This window comes from Excalfactoria chinensis, chromosome 1, assembly GCF_039878825.1.
Source record: "Excalfactoria chinensis isolate bCotChi1 chromosome 1, bCotChi1.hap2, whole genome shotgun sequence".
NCBI lineage: Eukaryota > Metazoa > Chordata > Aves > Galliformes > Phasianidae > Excalfactoria > Excalfactoria chinensis.
Window position 1 is genome coordinate 159,590,686 of NC_092825.1, and position 19,150 is coordinate 159,609,835.

Here is a 19,150-nt window from a genome sequence, read left to right on the forward strand (position 1 = left end):
AGGTGTCTAAGGAAGCTGTAGTCTAAGCAGAGAGGCTTTTCTTTTTTTTTTTTCCTGTTGAAATTCAAGAGAGTTTAAATTCTACCAACATTTAAAAGCCGAAGTTCCTGCATTGTGTGGATATGTTGAGATCTAACTGCACATTTATCTTTTAATGTGTCCGTGGATGAATTGTTAGGGTTAGAAAAATGTGTATTTTTAGTTGGTTAGGAAAGTAACTTGCTGATTACCATGACTGAAAACTGGACTAATAGTAACCTTTTGTAGTTAGCATCTGAGATTCATTTGTTACTTTTAGCTATCTGGTCAGTTTTAAAAACATTGATTTGGAAGGTCCAGTTGATTTCATTCATGCCATTTGGGCAAGAGTTCATTCTCCAGAAGTGCCTCAATCCACATACAGCACTGGAGTCCTTTTAATGTATCAGAAGGTGTTAGTTTATCCCAAATAAAAATCAACACCATCAAAAGAAAATGTGGGCTGTTGAACTTTTTTAAGTATAAGGTTTTGCACTCAGTATACTGATAAATTAAAAAAAAAAAAAATAGATTCTTCTTCAATTTAAAACAATTTTTAAGATGAGACACCTTCACAAGTGTTATCATAGAATCATAGAGCCATTGAATGGCTTGGGTTGGAAGGGATCATCAAGTTCCAATCCCCCTGCCACATTCAGGGCCGCTAGCCTGCACATTTAATAGTAGACCAGGCTACCCAGGGCTCCATCCAATCTGGCCTTGAACGCCTCCAGGGATGGGGCATCCACAGCCTCTCTGGGCAGCCTGTTCCAGCACCTCACCACTCTCATAGTAAAGAACTTCCCCCTGACATCCAACCTAAATCTTCCCTCCCTCACTTAAAACCATTTTCCCTTGTCCTGCCATTATCTACCCTGTAAGGAATTGACTCCCCTCCTGTTTGTAGGATCACTTTAGGTACTGGAAGGAACCACGTAATGCCCAGTTGTGGAAAACTGGGGGACTATTGAGATTTTTGAGGATATGAAATGGATATTTTCTCAATCTTTCGATTTGTGCTGTTTTGTTGGTTTTTTTTTCCTGTTCTGTATCCTAACCTCCAGAGGTCAGTGTTATACAGCTGTCTCATTGCCTTGTTTTGTAAACGTGTGAGGACAGCGTGTTCACAAGGAGGGGAAAATATTAATGATAGAGGAATTTATTTTTCTTGGTGTGGAATGAAGTTTCACTCAATGGAAATTACAACAGCACTGTACCAAAATAAAACCAGTGGCAATACAACTTGAAATTTCAGCTCCTGTTCTGGGTAAAGAAAATAAGTAATAGGAACTTAAGGCTAAAATAGATGTTGAGCTTCCTGGGTCTTTGTTTTTGGTGTTATAATTAATGGTAGTCAGGAAAGAGGGAGGATCTGTGTCGATTATAAAAGCTCAGTTTCTTCTCATCTCTGGAAGGCAAATGTATCTAGAAATTTAAATTCTTAACCTCATGCTGGGATGTGAGGTTTTATCATGTAATATCCAACCACTGTACGTACTTGAATTGGAGTATGAATTTGTTATCTGATGTTTTTCATTGTAGACAGTGATAGAAATATCTTTGTAGTTTTATTTTTAGGGAATAAAGGGGCACCATTAATTATGGAGTGATGAACATTGCAGTCAGTAACGTTCATGTACCAGCAACAGGGTGACATTAGGACTTTCTGATCAGAAACACGAGATCGTTGACTGCATGTGCTAAATAGTTTGGTGGCATAGTCTGTCCAGAAGGAAGTATGACCCACCGTGCAAAAATGCTACTAAATCAACCCCTGTCACGAGGAGAGTTTCTTGGAGGATGCCTCATCCCCCTGTAGTATGGGGAATAGCACAGCCAAATGTGCAGTTGGCCTGGACTGCGTGTGACTTTAGAACGATGTTTGCTTGACCCTCAGAAGTATGTTGGGTCTCTAGCCCATTAATACCATGAGGCACTTCATAGAACAAATTGTAGTGTGAGATATATGGGTAACCTTAGTTCACTTTACCCTTAAAGAAAAAGATTACAACCTTTTATTTATTTATTTATTTATTTATTTATTTATTTATTTATTTATTTATTTATTTTTCAGACGCCTTCATTTTTTAGTAGGTACTTGAAGAGCTATGTTACTCTCGTTCTAATAGGGGTAGCTGTGAGGAATAATCACCTTGGTCTTTCCCAATCAACAGCTATAGCAGTTAAGGGACTTAGTTGGCAGGGACAGGTATGTTGTATGATTTAGCCTTGATGTTCAGTATAAACTGCAAACTGCACTGGCAAAGATAAGAGTGTTCTTCGTATATGATTTTGGCTGCAGAATTACAAAGGAAGATGAGGTTTGTAAGTGCTGTAACATGATTATGCAATGCGGCAGATTGCAGTGGATCAGGAAAGGTGACCTACTTATTAGGGTGGCATGATTGACCCATGTCAGCTGATGTGTGAAAGCAAGCTTCCTTTCAGTGTGTAACAGCACAGCTCTGTCCCTGGGCAGAGTTGATTCCTCTCCAGCTTTTTTTTTTATACCTCCCTGCTTCAGCAGATTCCTTGTATCTTGAGAACATTCTCATCTACCTGAGCAAAATGTACCTAGTACATGCTGTGAATATGAAATGATAGTTTTCTTGTAATTGGAAATGAGATGATTTCAAAGAAAGTATTAATTGTAGGCTAAAATACTGCTTGCACTTGTTACATTCTGTATGTAGATGGTTTAAAAAGTAAGACTCGGGTATTAGGATGACTTAAAAATAGATGCATTTTGTGAGGAATGTATTAATTCTGTCTTAAAGAGGCTTTTAAACCAGTGGAGAGTAGACTTTCTGCTTAATAAATGTGATAAACTTCTTTTCCCTATCAATTTGTTGAGGTTTTTATGTTTATATTTTTAATTTCAGCAATGTTATTTCGGAAATGGCAGTTAAGAGACAATCCCCAGCTCAGAGAGGCGTGAGTATATCCAGACGCATCTCCTTAGAGATGGATGAGGATGGTCAAAGAATCAAGCCTGGAAGACCCTCATCTTGCTCTTTTGACTCCGGAAGGTACTTTCCATCTCTCAGAGGAGGAACATATGAAAAATTACTGATGGGTAACGAAGGGGAATCAACTTTTTACTCAGGTAGACAGTGATAGGACCAGGGGGAGTGGTTTTAAGACCAAGGAGGGAAGCTTCAGATTAGATATCAGGGGGAAGTTCTTCACAGGGAGAGTGGTGAGGTGCTGGAACAGGCTACTTGGGAGGTGTGGATGCCCCATCCCTTGTATTAAATGGGGAGGTTGGTGGCCCTGCCTGTGTCAGGGGGAATGGAACTTCATGATCCTTGAGGTCCCTTCCAACCTGGGCCATTCTATGATTCTACGATATTAAATTCAGTCATATACATTCAAAATAGCATGATGCTTCAAGGTTAAAAGGAAGAAATTTAAGTATTTTTCAAGTGGTGTTAACGTTGAAACGTAACATCTGTGAGAACACGTCAACTAATATTAACCAGATGATTAAATTATTTGCTCTCTTCTGATACTAAATCTTGTACTATTAAAATGCCTGGTGCTGAAATGTAATTTCATTTCTGGTTTTAACCAGTTAGTTTAATTCCACACACAATATAGTTTTATATCACTTTGTTAACTTCTTGTGAAATGGATGCTTTGAAGTCTTTTTTTTTTCAGCTAGTGGAAAACACCGATAAGAGTTTAGAAAACTTTTGTATGTTCTGTTTGTGTTTTAAAGATTTTTTTTTAGAGCTGTGGGGTTTTTTTTGTTGCTGTTGTTTTGCTTGTTTTCAGTATTTACTACCGTGTTGCAACTGGCAAGTCACTCTGTGGATTATGTCTCTATTGTTCATGACGTGGTAATTGCAGAGTGAACTTCAGAATTTACACGATGATTCCAGGTTACTCGGTAAACTCTTGCTGCTCTTTTACCTGACCAGTCTATTTCTGAGTTAGTCCCTGCATTCTTTTTACTTTCCCGTGACACCTCATGATTGCATTTCTTCTCAGTGTATTCTTTCTCTTGTGGTTCTGTTTTTATTAAGATCAACTTCTTTAATTATAATGGCCTTTAAGATTAACCCCGCTTTCTTGAAGGTCTGGAATTTGAAGGATTCGTTTGCGTTTAGGCTGGTTAATGCTGAAGAAAAAATGTGGAGAGCTGAGGATAACGTGAGCATTGTTATAGATGAGTTATAGATGAGTAGGTGTACACTGTTCTGCCCTCTTTGGCTGAGACATCTATTTGAGTATTTTGTAAACAGAGTTGTGACTTCCCACAGGGATCAAAGTGGAACATACACACCGAGCCATGTAGATAATGCAAAAACATCAGAGGAGATTCTATAGCCAGTTGTTAGAATAACTTGGCCTGCTTGTTGAAATGTTCCTATGTGACTTCTTCTTTTCTTGAGGTGCCAAGCCATTATGGTTAGGGAATTATCTCTTGGGACTTGCTGATATTTTCAGACAAGAAAGAAGTGTTTGCCTTTACTGATAAAAAGCATGTAGAAGGTGCAGGAGGTGCTTCTTGTATTGGGAGCTTAAGAGAAGAATTGGAACAAGGTTCTAGACCAAGACCTTCACAGCTCTGCTATTTCTCTCGTGGGATTTTCATTCAGCTATGAGCTGTCAGCCTACAGAGTAAGGGAACAGCCTTTGTTATTAGTTGCTGAATAATAGCTTAAAAGATGTCTTTAAGCTGGGGGTAATTACTAGGTGGGCTGGTAGTCAGGTGACAGTGATTTTGTTACTAGGCTGTGATTCTTTGCTGAATGGAAGAAATGTTTGTCTTAAAGTGTTGGATTAGAAGTTTTTCAAAGTTTAAGAATGGAAATGATGTGAGCTATCAGAATATACCAAAAACCTGAGCTATGATATGATTACATAGTGTGTACTATTTTGTGTTTGGTAAACTTTTTATTTATTAGTGTACTGCAAAGTAAAGCAAATTTGAAGAATGTTTGCTAAATTTCTGGTATCACAGAATCACACACAATGGCTGGGGTTGGAAGGGATCATCTGACCCTCCTGCCACAGGCAGGGCCACCAACCTTCCCATTTAATACTGGACCAGGCTGCCCAGGGCTCCATCCAACCTGGCCTTGAACACCTCCAGGGAGCCTCTCTGGGCAGCCTGTTTTAGCACCGCTCCACTCACAGTAAAGAACTTCCCCCTGACATCCAACCTAAATCTTCCCTCCTCCAACTTAAAACCATTTCCCCTTGTCCTGCTGTTGTCTGCCCTTTCAAAGAGTTGACTCCCCTCCTGTTTATAGGATCCCCTTAGGTACTAAAAGGCTGCAATTAGGTCATCCTGCAGCCATCTTTTCTCCAGGCTGAACAAGCCCAGCTCCCTCAGCCTGTCTTCATGGGGGAGGTGCTCCAGACCTCTGATCTTCTTTGTGGCCCTCCTCTGGACCCTCTCCAACAGCTCCCTGTCTGTCTTGTGTTGGGGTCTCCAGACCTGGACACAGTACTCCACATGGGGCCTCATGAGGGCAGAGTAGAGAGGGACAATCACCTTCCTGTCCCTGCTGGCCACCCCTCTTCTGATGGAGCCCAGGATGCCATTTGCTTTCTGAGCTGCAAGAGCACACTGCTGGCTCATGTTCAGTTTTTTATCCACCGGGACTCCTAGGCCATTCTCTGCAGGGTATGTGAGAGGCCTTCTTCTTTGCATGATGAATTTTTACGTGTTTTAAAACCTTAGGAACAATACCTTGAAATAGTTTTTAACGTATTTGTAACAAACAAACTGCTTCCAGTTTCAGTCGTAGGTTTCCTTCTGCATCCCCAATTTTCTAACAGGTGTACTTATTGTTTGATAATAAGCAAAAAATGGATTAGGAAGAATAGACTTCACTGAGTTAGGGGATTTCAGTGACATGGATGATATGCTTTGTAGTAATATGAACTAGTCATCATAAAGTAAATGTTCTTCCAAGTCATTCTTCTATCTTCAGCCAATGTTTTGGGGAGTTAACACACAGATAGGAAAACACAATCCTAAATCAACATTCTTTTAAGGCTATGTAATTAGATTGCTCTGTGCTGAAGTGGATCCAGGGTGGTTACATCAGTAAAATGTAATATGACAAGAGCAGGTTTGCAGAAGTAGTTGTTGCCATCAGAAATCTTCAGTAAAACCAGAGGTGAAATTCTAAGGTCAAGAAAGGCAGATGTGCCAGGGCAGCTGTGAATATGTATTAACACTATATGGGAACTGTTAGAATTTCAGTGGGTACCTACAAAACCGAGGACGACTGCACAATTAAAGGAATCATTTGTCCTGAGGCTGTGTGTTCTGCAGTAAAGGCATTGGTTTTCGTTAGTCTCTGTTTATATGAAAATGTATTTTGATTAGTTGTTGAACTCTTGGAATTGATATTTAGTGTAGGCTCTTGCCTGTTTAAAAATAGAGTAAAATATTTTCATACTAAAAAGGGAGAGCACCGGGGTGATGCTGTGTAAAATATATCATACAAATATGCTTTATGTGTTTGCCATATGGCACAGGAGGGGGTTGTGTAATCTTCCAAAAAGTCTATTTATGTCCAAAAGCAGGAATTGTTTGATTAAACTGTTGCCTTTTCTCTTCCCGAATTGTGTAATAATATTTACATTAAAAAAAAAACAATCATCAAATTCTCTCTTTAGTTACAACTTTGTGAAGTCACTTAGTACTGTAGTTTGATACTGTTGAACTGCGTTCCGAATCCTAAATATTTCAGTATAAAATGATTGCAAGTATAATATTTGACTTAGGCTCATTCTTTCACTCAGGAGTGTTTTGGGAAGCTCTGTTACAGAGTAATAATTCAGTCATAAACACTCTGTTAAAAGCCTGAGGATGTTGTGAGAGTCACTATCTCCTTTTTTTTCCCTCCAGAGATCTGTTAGTTCATGAGCATATTTTGTGCTTTTAAATTTCTTCTTGTCTGGCAACATTGTGAAGTGTTGTGAAATACTAAATATCATTTTTCTTTTTTTTTGTTTATAGAAGTCTTAAAGCAGGAAAAAGACTTAATATATTCACTAAGGCTTCTCCAGAAATGGAAAACGCACTGAAAACAGGTTAGTGGAAATTCAGTGATGAAAAACCCAGTGGAACCAAGTTGTGAGTTTTTAGAATATGAAGGGATTCACTGTTGAGAAGGAGACTCGTGACATGTTCACTTCTTGCTTTCAGATCTGTAAAAAAAAAGTAGTAATTTTAATATTAATCTACTTTTTATCATACAAAAGTTCCACGCTGTATCATGGGTTAATATTTTCTGTACTCATTGGAAAGTTCTGTTACTGACCTTGGGCAACCAGGTTTAGAGCCAGATCTGGAGGTTGGTGCCTTGCCTGTGGTAGGGAGGTTGGAACATGATGATCCTTGAGGTCCCTTCAAACCCAAGCCATTCTATGGTTCTATGATTTGGAGGGTAAAACTGACTTTTTGTCATTAGATTGGGCTTGTTTTGACAATATGAAACCACTTTGGAGAATGGGTTTGTGGGCTCTGTTGGTGAATTTGTTCATTTCAAAAGCTTCTTGCATTCATTTAATGGCACAGCAACTCAAAGCTGTAATCTCAGAGCAAAAAGTTTGCTCTACAGATAGCTAGGCAAGAGCAGAGTGGAAACAAACTATAGACTGAACGTTTGGTTCCTTTGGGGGCTTCTTTCATCTGCTGCTTAGTGTTGAAAGATCGTGTAGTACCTGACAGGTGGCCTTGCTTTACCTGCTTCAGCTCATTCTTCATGTATGCACACATAAAATACACACCAAGTTAAACTTAAAAGGTGGAGAAATGGATATGATCCACCTTTCTATTCACTGAATGGCACAGGTCTGCAGGGAGAGCCTCAGTCACTGTGTAAGCCGGATGGATTTCACGCAAGAAGACTAGTGCTGAGTTACGACTTATTCACACACCCTCAGTCTGCAGTATGGGCAAGTCATTTAAAGTAGTCTCTTGCTTGCTTTTGCTTTCTGAACAGTGAAACTCCATTACCAGCACTAATCCCTAGTGTATTGATTTCACTAAACTCTCCCGAGGTGCTTTGGAAAAATGGATTATTGCAGTGTAATGACTTAAAGCTGTATATAAAGATAGCACCCTTAGAAGAAAAATTCCTCTCTGGTGTCTTAGAAAATGGTGCTCATTTCTTTCTGTTTCATGACTCCAGATGAGTAGTTTTCTACATTTTTATTTTTTAACACTTGAAACTCCAGGGATAAAATAATGAATTTATGTAGTTTCTCCAGTAAAGCATCAGATGTCGCTACTTGTATGTTTTCAAGCAACTGTGAGCTTTCTGAATGCAGCTATTTCTGTGTTGGACTGTGAAAGTTGCTTTTTAAAATGGAATTCAGTTTGCTATTTTTAAGGCAGTTGACTTCTTCAAAACCCATCAGTTTTTCGTATGAAGCCACAATGAATGCTGCAGGATGGTTTTTTGGTTTGGTTAAGCTATCTTGACCAAAGGGATGTTCAAGTAATGTTCGAATTGAAACATTCACTTCAGGTGAAAAGATCAGATTTTAGTTAAGTATTTCTTGGATGGCACAGCATAAATGTGGTGGCAGGTGGTAGTCACATCAAATATGAACTTAAGATACTTAAGTTTTGCTGAAAGTGATGTAAGACAGCAAGTGGACGTTACCACGTTTATATCAGATATAAAGAAATAAGGTTCTTTCAGCTAAGATGGCATTTTCTTCTTTGATTCCAGGTTGCCTTGAGAAAGTCTGTAATACCTTTTAAGAGAGAAGGCTTGTTAAATGGTTTACTGACAAAGCTTAATGATCATAAATCAAACATTAAAATTAATCTCAGGAAATACCAAGCTGCTACTTGATACCTTGTTCCATTGGCTTCCATTTTCGCTTTCTTGGCTCATGCTGGTGGAGATCATGAGTTAAAACATTATTTATAGATGACAGAGAAGCAAGTTATGTGATAAGTATTGAGTATACGGCTTCTATTCTATTAGAAGATGTTAGCACGTTATTAGAGGTATTCTTTAAGATGTGGACAATAATTATGGCATTGTTTTCTCGTGTTGTCTTTTATCTGTTTTTTACTACCACTAGCCTTCAAATCAAAGCAGGCAGCTTGGGGCATATAGTTCTTAGCAGGGAAATTTGCAGGTACAATTTGAAAAAGTATCTTCTGATATAACACAAAAATGAAAACACTTTTCAGCACGTGAAGCACAGGATAAAATACTGTTTTTATTTCCTAAAAAGGAGGGGGAGATGCTTTTTTAATTCAAGTTGTAATTCATTGAGCCAAAGATTAACTTGTATCTTAGTTTCAAAATTACGAGTAGCAATATAGTAGCTGGTTGACCTTCATCCAATTCAAGTGTAACGTTTGAATTCACACCGAATTTTCTGTCCCAGGAAGTTCAGGGTGAATTGATAACCACAGGGGGACAGAGGGTAACAGAACATGGATCGGTTCATGAAGATTAACAGCTTGCTCCCTTCATGTTCCCATCTTTTTAGTGATGTGGTTCAGTCTGGGCTCATGACCGATTCTCCTGGGGTGGAGGGGCAGGAACTCTGATTGAGTAGCTCCTGCTGTATGAGTACACTTGGATTTAAAACAGAAATCCAAATTCATAGGACATCAGGAGAGATGCGTCCCTTAAGGAACTGCTGGACTTTGGGAGAAGAGCAGAGGATCAGGATTTCTCAAGCTCAAGAGGCAAAAAATTAGGTCTCTTAAGAGGATCAAAAGAGGGATTGCTATAGTTTGTAAAGAAGAGTTGCCCCTTGAAGAAGAGTATAGTTGTGAAGTGCATGACAACTCCTTTAGAAAGCAAGATTGCTTTAGTATAGTGTACCAGCCAGGTTCAGAGGTTGCCATGTATACAATTTATGAAAGACAAAAAGGGGGAAAAAAAACTGTGAAAAAATCATGCTCTGAGTGACAGACAAAAATAAACTGAGCTCTGGCAGATCAGATTTGTTTTCAGTGGTCATTTGATCATAGAGTGAATTTTCATTTCAACAGAGAATTCTCACTGAAGAAAGATGATGCTGGCATCTAAGATGGAAAAGCTTGCACAACTGAAAGTACTAGTCTCTGTGAAGGTCAATGTTAGGATACATATATATATACAGGATACATATATATAGATGTAGTTTTAGACAAGGAGAAATCTTTGGCATGCTGATAGATCTTATTAAAAAAATTCTTATTTAGTATCTTCACCAACAATTTGGGATCTGGAATTTGCAAAGGAGATTGCAGCAGTAACTGAGCAGCCTCCCCGGAATGGCTTTGAGGAGATGATCCAGTGGACAAAAGAAGGAATACTGTGGGAGTTTCCAATTGACAATGAAGCAGGTATGTGCACTGTTAACTTTGATTTCTTGCATGTATTTGTCGTTGTTGAGAATTGTAGCATGCTGTAACACTTGGACTGTTGTAAAACATAGCATTTCAGATTATGATAGAAAACAAATGTAGCTTTCCAACCGTACCAAATGAGAGATTCTTCAGATTAACTCATTCTGGCACTCTTCTGGTGAAGTACTGCAGGTGGTTTGGCTAATCTGATCTGATCTGGCAGTTGGCTGCTACCAGGAAGGGGTGCGCTCCCTCCCTGCCTTCCAGTCCTGATGCTTTCAACACCACAAAGCTGTTCAAGTCTTATTACATAATACCTTTTACTAGGAAATGTCTTTTAAGTAAAGCTTCTAGCAGAGGAAGGAGACTTCTGGAACTGCTAAGTGTTTTATAATGCCTAAACTGTTCTTTGGTGTGGTTCATAGACACAGTTGATAGCTATTTGCCAGTTCCATGTCTGCAGTGGCTGGGTGTTGAATAGTCATTTGCTCCTTTTGCTCTATCAGTTTCCTAGCAAAAATAGTCACATTATTCACTCATTCTGGACATCTACCTTGACATCTTTGTGCTTTTATTTGCTCCTATTTCCATTTATTAAAACAGCAACAGCAAACAACAACAGAACTCTGTGTGAAGGTAAACCAACAGAGAGAGAATGCTAAGGGAAGAAGAAATACAGAAAGCAAGCATACACTTTAGGAATAGAGACTTCATAACTTCAGGGAGAGCTTAAATGTGGATTTTTTTTACTTGATGACATCAAACAAAATTACTTGAAAATCATTCTGAAAGCAAAACAGCTTAGTATCTGAAGCTGGGAGTCTTTGAAAAGCTATCCTTCACAGAACTGCAAATTGCATGATATGGTTCATTGTTTCTTGATATTTATTCTCATCCTATTTTGGCAGCTTCTTCACAGAATTTAATCCCTGGTCCCAGAATTTGTCTGTTCCATCAGACAGAAATTCAAGTGTCCTGTACTCATGTTTTTGCAAACTTAAAACCACCACGGCCAATGGTTTTTCTGTTGTTGTAATGTGGCTGGAACCCCGCTGTCTGCGGCTGTAAGTGGACCAGGCGTCTTTGGCAGCCAATGGTTTTTCTGTTGTAGCAGTGTGGCTGGAACCCTACTGTCTGGGATGCGATGACGGATGGACAAAGAGTCTTTACATACAGTCAAACAAGAATCGTTATTGATTTGTCCACACTGACTGGTCATGTGGAAAATTCCAGTGGAGCGTTCCAAAATCTATCACCTCTCAGGTTGAAATATCAAGTCAGGAAATTCAGTTCTCTCGAGCTGCCAGCACTGTCACAAGCTGTTAATCAGACCAGGTGTGTCAATGGACAGTTAAAAACTTCAGAACCTCACTCCAATTATTTCAACATAATCCAGTTTCAAAAGAAAGATGCTCGTTCCCACTGTTAATTTTGCAGTTTGGTAACAGTCATCCTTCATCTTATTTTGGTATCAGGAAAGAGAGATCTTTTATGCGCAAGCACGTGGTTTTAAAAACATCTATGTAATTAAATTTTCTACAGAGGAGGCGTATGTGCTCAACTTCTAGCATTATGGGAGCCTTTAAAGTTTTCAATAAAATACGAAAAATAAAGAAGACAGTTTGTCACTGTTTGTCTTGGCTTCAGAGCATCTTCAGAGTTCTTTTTTGAGTGCTTTGCTGAGGCGCTGTGCTTGCTTTGAGGCATCGAGGCAGGACATGATTTCTAAAATTTGTCTGGCCCTAATGGGAACATCTGAAGATGTGGCCAGACTTAATGGCTTGCTGCAATGGCTGATAACAGTCTTCCCCCTTTTCCTGTTGTTGGTTCTTACATGCGTGTTCTTGATGTTCTTTCCCTTCTCCGATGCAGCTGAAGTCACTGCTAGGCAGAAAAGAAAACATTTTGCCTTCTCTCCTGCCTCTGATTAGGTTTTACCAGATCAGCAAGCCATGATTCTCGCTTTTCCATCTTCTTGTTTCTTCTACTTCTTGTGGTACTTCCCCTCCATGATTTACCATGGCAAAAGGTTGAGGAAGGTGTTCGTTGCTGACCTTCTAAAATGAGTTCTGTGCATCTGTACCTTGATGACTCAGATCCTGAAGAGTGCAGTGCTTAAAAAGACAGTGCGTGTTACTGGTGGTACTCTGCTTTAGCTACTCCTTCAGAGGGACAAATGCTTTGAGTATATCAGAGATTGTTACAGCATAATCAATGGGCTTAATGGAAGTCTTAGTAAATGAAGGCCTCAATTGCTTCCAAAGGCTTTTGTAGGCAGAACACAAAGTCCTGTTCTGGTTATTCTGCTGCAGTGCTGTTCCCCAGCGTTGGGTAAGTTAACGAGGAGAGATGACAGACATTGTGCAGCCATTTTAAGAGAGGGATTTTGTTAATTTATGGTCTCTCCCAGGGACCTACTGTAAAGGCTCAATTTCTCTCTTTGAAAGCAAATTTGGTCTTTTTTATTTACTTTGAGCTTGTCACCAAGGCACCCCATAAGGATAGACATTTATGTTTGAGATGCTGTCTTTAAGGGTAGGTTGGTCATCTCTTTATAAGAGTTAGTGTGTTAGCTAGAGAAATTCTTCCGGACTTTTGTAGTACGCAGCAGATATAATAGGATATTGAGAGAAGATGACTTCTTGCTTTGAGTCTGATAAAGAAAATCCTCTGCTTTAGGCTCCTGCTGTGCGTGTTCTTTCAAAAGGGGTTTCTGAGGACAGTTAAAGAGAGAGTGAGGGACAGGCTTGTTCTTTCCCTGCAGCAGAAGGTATGACTTGCTGGCAGGGGGAGAATCAGGCAAACGTATCTAATCGGTTTCTGCCAGAAGTCACAGCCTCTGATGCTTTGGTCTCTTTTTGTGATGCACGCTTTACTTTTTTGAGGACTGAAAGATGTGATCTAACTGAAATATTTGGACTTAGCACTTCATCCTCAAAACCATTCATCCTGTCTTTGACAAATGGGAGATCAAAACAGATGACTTAATCGTTCCTCCTGGCCTGAATTTTTGTGTGAGGCTATAAATGATTTGATTTCTTATAGGATGGAAATGAAAATTGGAGAAATAATTAATTAGACATACTCTCTTCCTCTACCCTTTATCACCAAAAGAGGAGCATCAAAAAGACAAGGCGTACTGGCAGCCCTATCCAGATTCTATCAGTACTGGATCATTGGTTTATTTCTCTTGGATTTTCGTGACCAACAGAAGTAGGAAATCTGGAAATGATGTTATGTCATGGTAACCCATGACATGTTAACTTCCAAAGTCAACTGTCAGCACAGTGAGGTACAGTGAGATTCCACCTGCTCATGGTGGGGAGAAAGTCAGTGGATGGCTTGGTAAAATACCAACTCTGTGCTTCTCTAAGTGGACGTCGTTTTTCAAGCATTCTCATCCTGAAGTGACTGAGGTCATTTTTTTTTTTCTTCCTTTTTTTAACTCATCAGAAAAGGAGAGATTATGGAAGAAGGAAATAGGCTTTCTGTTTCAGAGCAAAAACTACTACAGGACCCGAGCTGTATTTGAGTAGAGATCTAAACAATCCTTGATGCCATTTTCCTGTGCAACTGAATGCTTTTGAAGGCAACATCTTTTGCATTGGTCTGTACTTACAAGTAGCAGCTGTTGTGACAGACAATATTTATACATCAGAATGCATTCACAGATTTGAAAAACATTTGAAAAGCAATTTCCTATGCCCTTTTGATAGCAGAAGGGTACTAAAACTATGGCTTGTGATGAACATGCAAGTATTTCGTAACTGTTCTGTATTAGATACTTCAAGATCCTGCATCCTTCATTCAAGACTAACTTGTGTTCCTTCCTCCTCTGTAGAATTAAGTAGTCAGTGTTTTCCTCAAGTGTTAAAAATGTTGAGAATCTAAAATGTGACGCACACAGTCAGTAACGGTTTCGTGTACTGAGCATTTTTTGTGGAAGAGATTTTTGGCATGAGCCTTCAGCAGGTTTACTATCAGATATCCTTATAACTAAGGGCATAAAATGAAGGTAATGTGGTGGATGGTTAGGGGTATATTCTTACGTTTTCTGTATGGAGGAAGAAATTAAGATCTTAGAGTTCTGCAGTTTCTTCTGCTTCTTTGTTGTTTGTTTGTGGGCCTTTGAATTCTTTTGGAATAACAGTTAATTTTTCTGATTAAAGGTCCGTTTACGAGCTGTATCCTTTTTTATTTTGCTAAATTCTCTGTTACATGATGGTAATGACCTGTCGTTTTGTGTCCCTTCTGGTAGGGATGGATGATGGTGCTGAATTTCATGAACATATCTTTCTGGAGAAACACCTCCAAGACTTTCCCAAGCAAGGACCCATTCGCCACTTCATGGAACTGGTCATCTGTGGGCTTTCAAAAAACCCATACCTCAGTGTTAAGCAGAAGATTGAACATATCGATTGGTTTCGGAATTATTTTGAGGAAAAGAAGGAGTATCTTCAAGAGGTTTGAGACTTGGGAAAGGGGAGTGAAGAAAATGTGCAGTAGTCACATGATCTGAACGTTGCATTTTAAATAATAAAGGCCATACTTCTGTGTGTGTTTGTCCATGTATGTGCAGATCTCTCTTAGCAACAAAAGAAGGAGCTGAACAGTCTAGATTTTGTAGAACGTGCATTTAATATTAAATCGATCAAAATCATTGTCTTGTAAACATGAAACTAATCTTTTGACCATAGGAAACATTAAACCTGATTCCGGTTCTTACTGCCTTCACATTTGGTGTGTATCTGGACAGGTTTGTTCATCTTTCCCATTCTTGAAAACTTCGCAGTTCTTTCACTACTAAAAATTCCTAATGCAGCCTTATTTGTTGAAACCTGTTACTGAGACAGTAACAAGCTCTTCATTTTGCTGGTTCATTGAATGCACGGGTATTTGGATGATGTTTGGAATGCCATCTTCTTTCATTATATCATCTCTCTCGGTTCTTTTTAAAATGTAGGTAGTGACTAGGTCACATGAAGGGAATCCTGAATTCATCGTCTCAGTGAAATGCTGTTGTATTCTTGAGATATATGCACAGCATAATAGTGGTAAGTTACATGAAATAACACAAGAAGTCTCTTCTACCATTCGTTCAGCAATTCTGAAGCCTTTGACCAACTTCTCATCAGTAGCTGCTGCTTAAGAATAGCCTGGTTGTTGAGTAGCCCACGAAATTGTTTAATTAGAGCAAGCTTCTTTATGATTGCTGCAAAGTCTGGAGCTGAGACCTTATCTCCTGTATCTACTGGACAACAAGGGGGACTTGGTTCTGTTCACAAGGAGAGCTGTTGCCTGCTGATTGTGGCTGCATTGTGCTACCATTTTCTGTCTAGTCCTGTGATGCTGAAGTAATTAGATGAGCCTTATTCTAATTAAATGCATGTGGTTCTTTGTATCTATTAAGCAATGCAGTATATTTACTTGTCCTCAGTTGTCTTTTGTTGAATTTTCATCCAGATAATTAATTCAGATGTTGAGAATCCTGGACTGCATCTCACTGCTGAGATTTCTAGGGCATTTCCAGCCTCACGCATGGAATCCTTGCTTGCTTTCTGCAATTTACAGCAACCACTTCAGCAGTTAATAACCCTATCAGGGCTATTCCTGTTTCCTTATAGTCAACGCGGAAAGTTTTGTAATGAAGATGAAGCACTGGCTTCACATGCAAACAGTTTTTTAATCAGAATCACACAAAACAAATGAAAAATGAGAGGTGGCCTTTTTCTATGACTTAAAGAGTTTTGTGGAAGGGATAAGCAGCTCTTCAACTTTCTAGCTGTAAGAGCAGCAAGGTTCAGATTTCTGTAGGGCTATTCAGAGAATTCCTGACTTTGGAAGGTAGAAAGCAAGAATTATATCAAAGTCTATCCATTCAATACTAGAGTAGTTTTAACTCAGTATGATGCTGCGAACTGCTTGAAAAGACCTTCCTGAAAGCCTGCATGTTGCTGTATTTCAAGCTCGCCCATCAGTGTGTGTTCTTTGCATTGAACCTGTGTTTTGTTAGGAAAGACAGAGTGCCTTCACGTGTTGTGCCCATAACAAAAGAAGTTCAAGGAGCCTCAGTTATGTTATCTAAGCAGCAAATTGCACAGCACTGGAAGCAGAGGTGCATGTTATCGTTTAAACTGATTTATTAGGAGGTCACTACTTCGACAAGCTCTTAACAAGAATTCTCGATGCTTAGCATCTTAGGAAAGCTGTAGTAATTCCTTCTTAGGTGCTTAAATATAGATTTGGGAGTTAATACAGGGCAACAGGATTTGAATAATCAGATCTAGCTACACATATGTATGTATACTTACTGGGGCTGTTTAATGTACGTTAACAGCCTAAGTGGCAGGGATTTCATGTTTTTTGTTTGGGTGGGGTTTTTTTGCAGTTTTTGTTTTTTGGGGTGACGGCATGTATTGGAGAGGGGTGCACTTGTTCATCCCAGAGGAGTGGTCTTGGAGGAATTTAAAGTGTTGCTAATAGATTAACCACTTAGAAGCAAGCATAAACATCCTTTTGTGGCCCAAAGGGCGAAAGCTGGCTGTTGATGGGTTCAGAATGGAGCTAGCGTTAGAGCTATGGATTCCTTCATTGGTCATTTGGGGGTTTCTTATGATGGCAGCTTTAACTGGCTGGGTGGTGTTATGTGTAGTGTAATACATTCAGCATTGGGAGCTGTTCAAGGCGAAATAGTATCTGTTATATGCTGCAGGCTTAGATTTCCTTCTTTATGTCTGAAGCTGAGGACTTACTAATGTACCGCTAATGCCATACTCCTGTGATATGCTATACATAGTCATAGCTGCAATGGTTGTGCAGTAGAACGAAAGTATCTTGTTGAGTGGAGATGGCTGAGCTTTATCCAGACGTACAATAGCATGGTTGGACTTTCTGGTAGGGTTTCAGAAAGGTTCTGGCCACCTCAGAGGAAATCGAGACTGGCTGTTATGGTTTGGTGTCACAAGAACTGAGACAGAGGCAGGCTGAGGTGCTCTGAGATGTGGTTCCTGGCTGAGCAGAGCAGATCAGTCAGTGCTGAGAACAGGACAGCTCGTTCCCCTCTGTGCTTGTTCCCAGCCCTGAACCAAACCCATGCCGAGGCTGGTGAACTGGCCTTTGGCCAGAAAACAAGGTGTGGTGTCAGAGTGGTGCAAGCATTTTGGGTTGGGTGGTAGTTCCCTTCTGTATTTTGAGGTGGATACCACAAAGACAAAACAAACAAACAAAAAATACCCCCCAAACAAAACAAAAACAAACGCAAACGCCCCCTACTCTCCTCCAGAAACCACAGATTGAAGGTGGAATTAAAAGGTTGAACACATACATTTTCTTAACGCTCCCTTTCTGCCCTCATAATTTCTTTCTCTCTGCTTTCCAAATGCTGATCTTGCCCTGCCCCCCTCGTTGGTCTTATTGATTATCATAATGAGCTTAAATGCATAGCACGTGTTTGCAACTTCGGGTTAGCTGTTTTGTTTTTTTTCTTCAAGTTGTACTTAGTTGAGTTTGCTGCTTTGGTTTCGGGGTAGTGTACCAAATGGATACTCTGTGGTGGTTTGTTTGCTTCATTTTTCCAGAAATATCAGACATTCCTTCTCCTGACAAGCTTTGCTTTGTTCAGAGCCTCAGACTGCCCGGGTTGCAGCGGCGCGGTGCTGACTTCATTGTACAGACTTGTATTCCCTCTCGTCAGGCATCCGTCCATCTGAGCACTTCTGGGTCTGACGGGCGGCTGTGCTCCCGGGGCCATCCATCTGCTTACAGTACTTGGGAACCTGCTGCTGGGTCTCTCCAGCTTCACCTGATGTGTCAGAGGTTTGGCTGGGAGAAAGCAAAATCCTCAGGGATGGTTCCATGCCTGAAGGGAGGGGATGGAAGACCCATGACAGGCCAAATGACTGCGTTAACGCAGGAGGTGGCTGTAAGGTGTTGATGCCACCTTCTTGTATGCCAACCCAATCCTGTCTTTGACATTGGATGGCATGCACTGCCTTTTTAAACCTATTTTATATGAATGATTTGCTAGAAATTGGATTTCTATTACTTTATTTTTACCACCTATGAAACACTTTCTCCCCAGTGTGGTATTAAGAGGAAGCTGAAGGATTGATGCTTTGGTTGCAAGACTTCATCTGTGATGGAGTTTCAGCTCCTACTCTACTGACCCGTCATACCGTGGCATTGGTGTGGTGCGCCTGATGGGAATTTGTACTCCTTGAGTACAAACATTTCCCTGAGTATTTAAACCATATATTTTTAAGATGAAGAGGAGCATTAAAGGAGTCCTGGAGCGCTACTCAGGTCCATTTTCTTCCAGTGCTTAGAGAGATAATAAAATTCCAGCATGAAAATAGCTCCTCCTCGGGAGCTTGTGCTTTGATGAGAAGCCTGAAGCATCACGGCTCTTGTGAAAGAGGAGCCACACCATTGCTTTCAGTAATGATTTGAAAGTAAATAGTCTCATTTTAGCTGAAATTGTAAGGATCTCTTGGCTAAAGTCTTTTTCCTGATTGTTTGCGGACAGAGAACAGTGATTGAGGTTGAAGGGACTGGCTTTCCCTGCAGACAGACTGGAGGCCCTCGAGGCAGCCCAGCTGCCCATAAGGTGAAGTCTGGGTGCCCAGGGTGTTGGCCTGACAGACACGGGTTCCTCTTGGCCTCAGCTGCCGTGTCAGTCAGTCTCTCTACTCCTGGTGGCTACAGCCGTCCTGGTCTCGTGATCTCCACAAGATGTCAGTGTAGATTTATGGGATTAGACAGCAAATCCTTGTGCTGTTCACTCGACAGATTAAAGCC

General features: G+C 40.1%; 1 protein-coding gene across 2 annotated transcripts in view; it reads left to right on the forward strand.

The window, feature by feature from the left end:
* Positions 1–19,150, forward strand: part of MRPS31 (mitochondrial ribosomal protein S31) — a 31,029-nt gene that overhangs the window by 5,486 nt on the left and 6,393 nt on the right. The window contains exons 4-7 of one of the 2 annotated variants that reach the window (XM_072360786.1): positions 2,901–3,047; positions 7,004–7,077; positions 10,208–10,351; positions 14,613–14,818. In XM_072360786.1, the coding sequence (XP_072216887.1) occupies positions 2,901–3,047; positions 7,004–7,077; positions 10,208–10,351; positions 14,613–14,818 (571 nt within the window). Of the gene's footprint in view, positions 1–2,900; positions 3,048–7,003; positions 7,078–10,207; positions 10,352–14,612; positions 15,834–19,150 lie in introns of those variants that run through there. The other variant, XM_072360789.1, reaches the window with a different exon arrangement.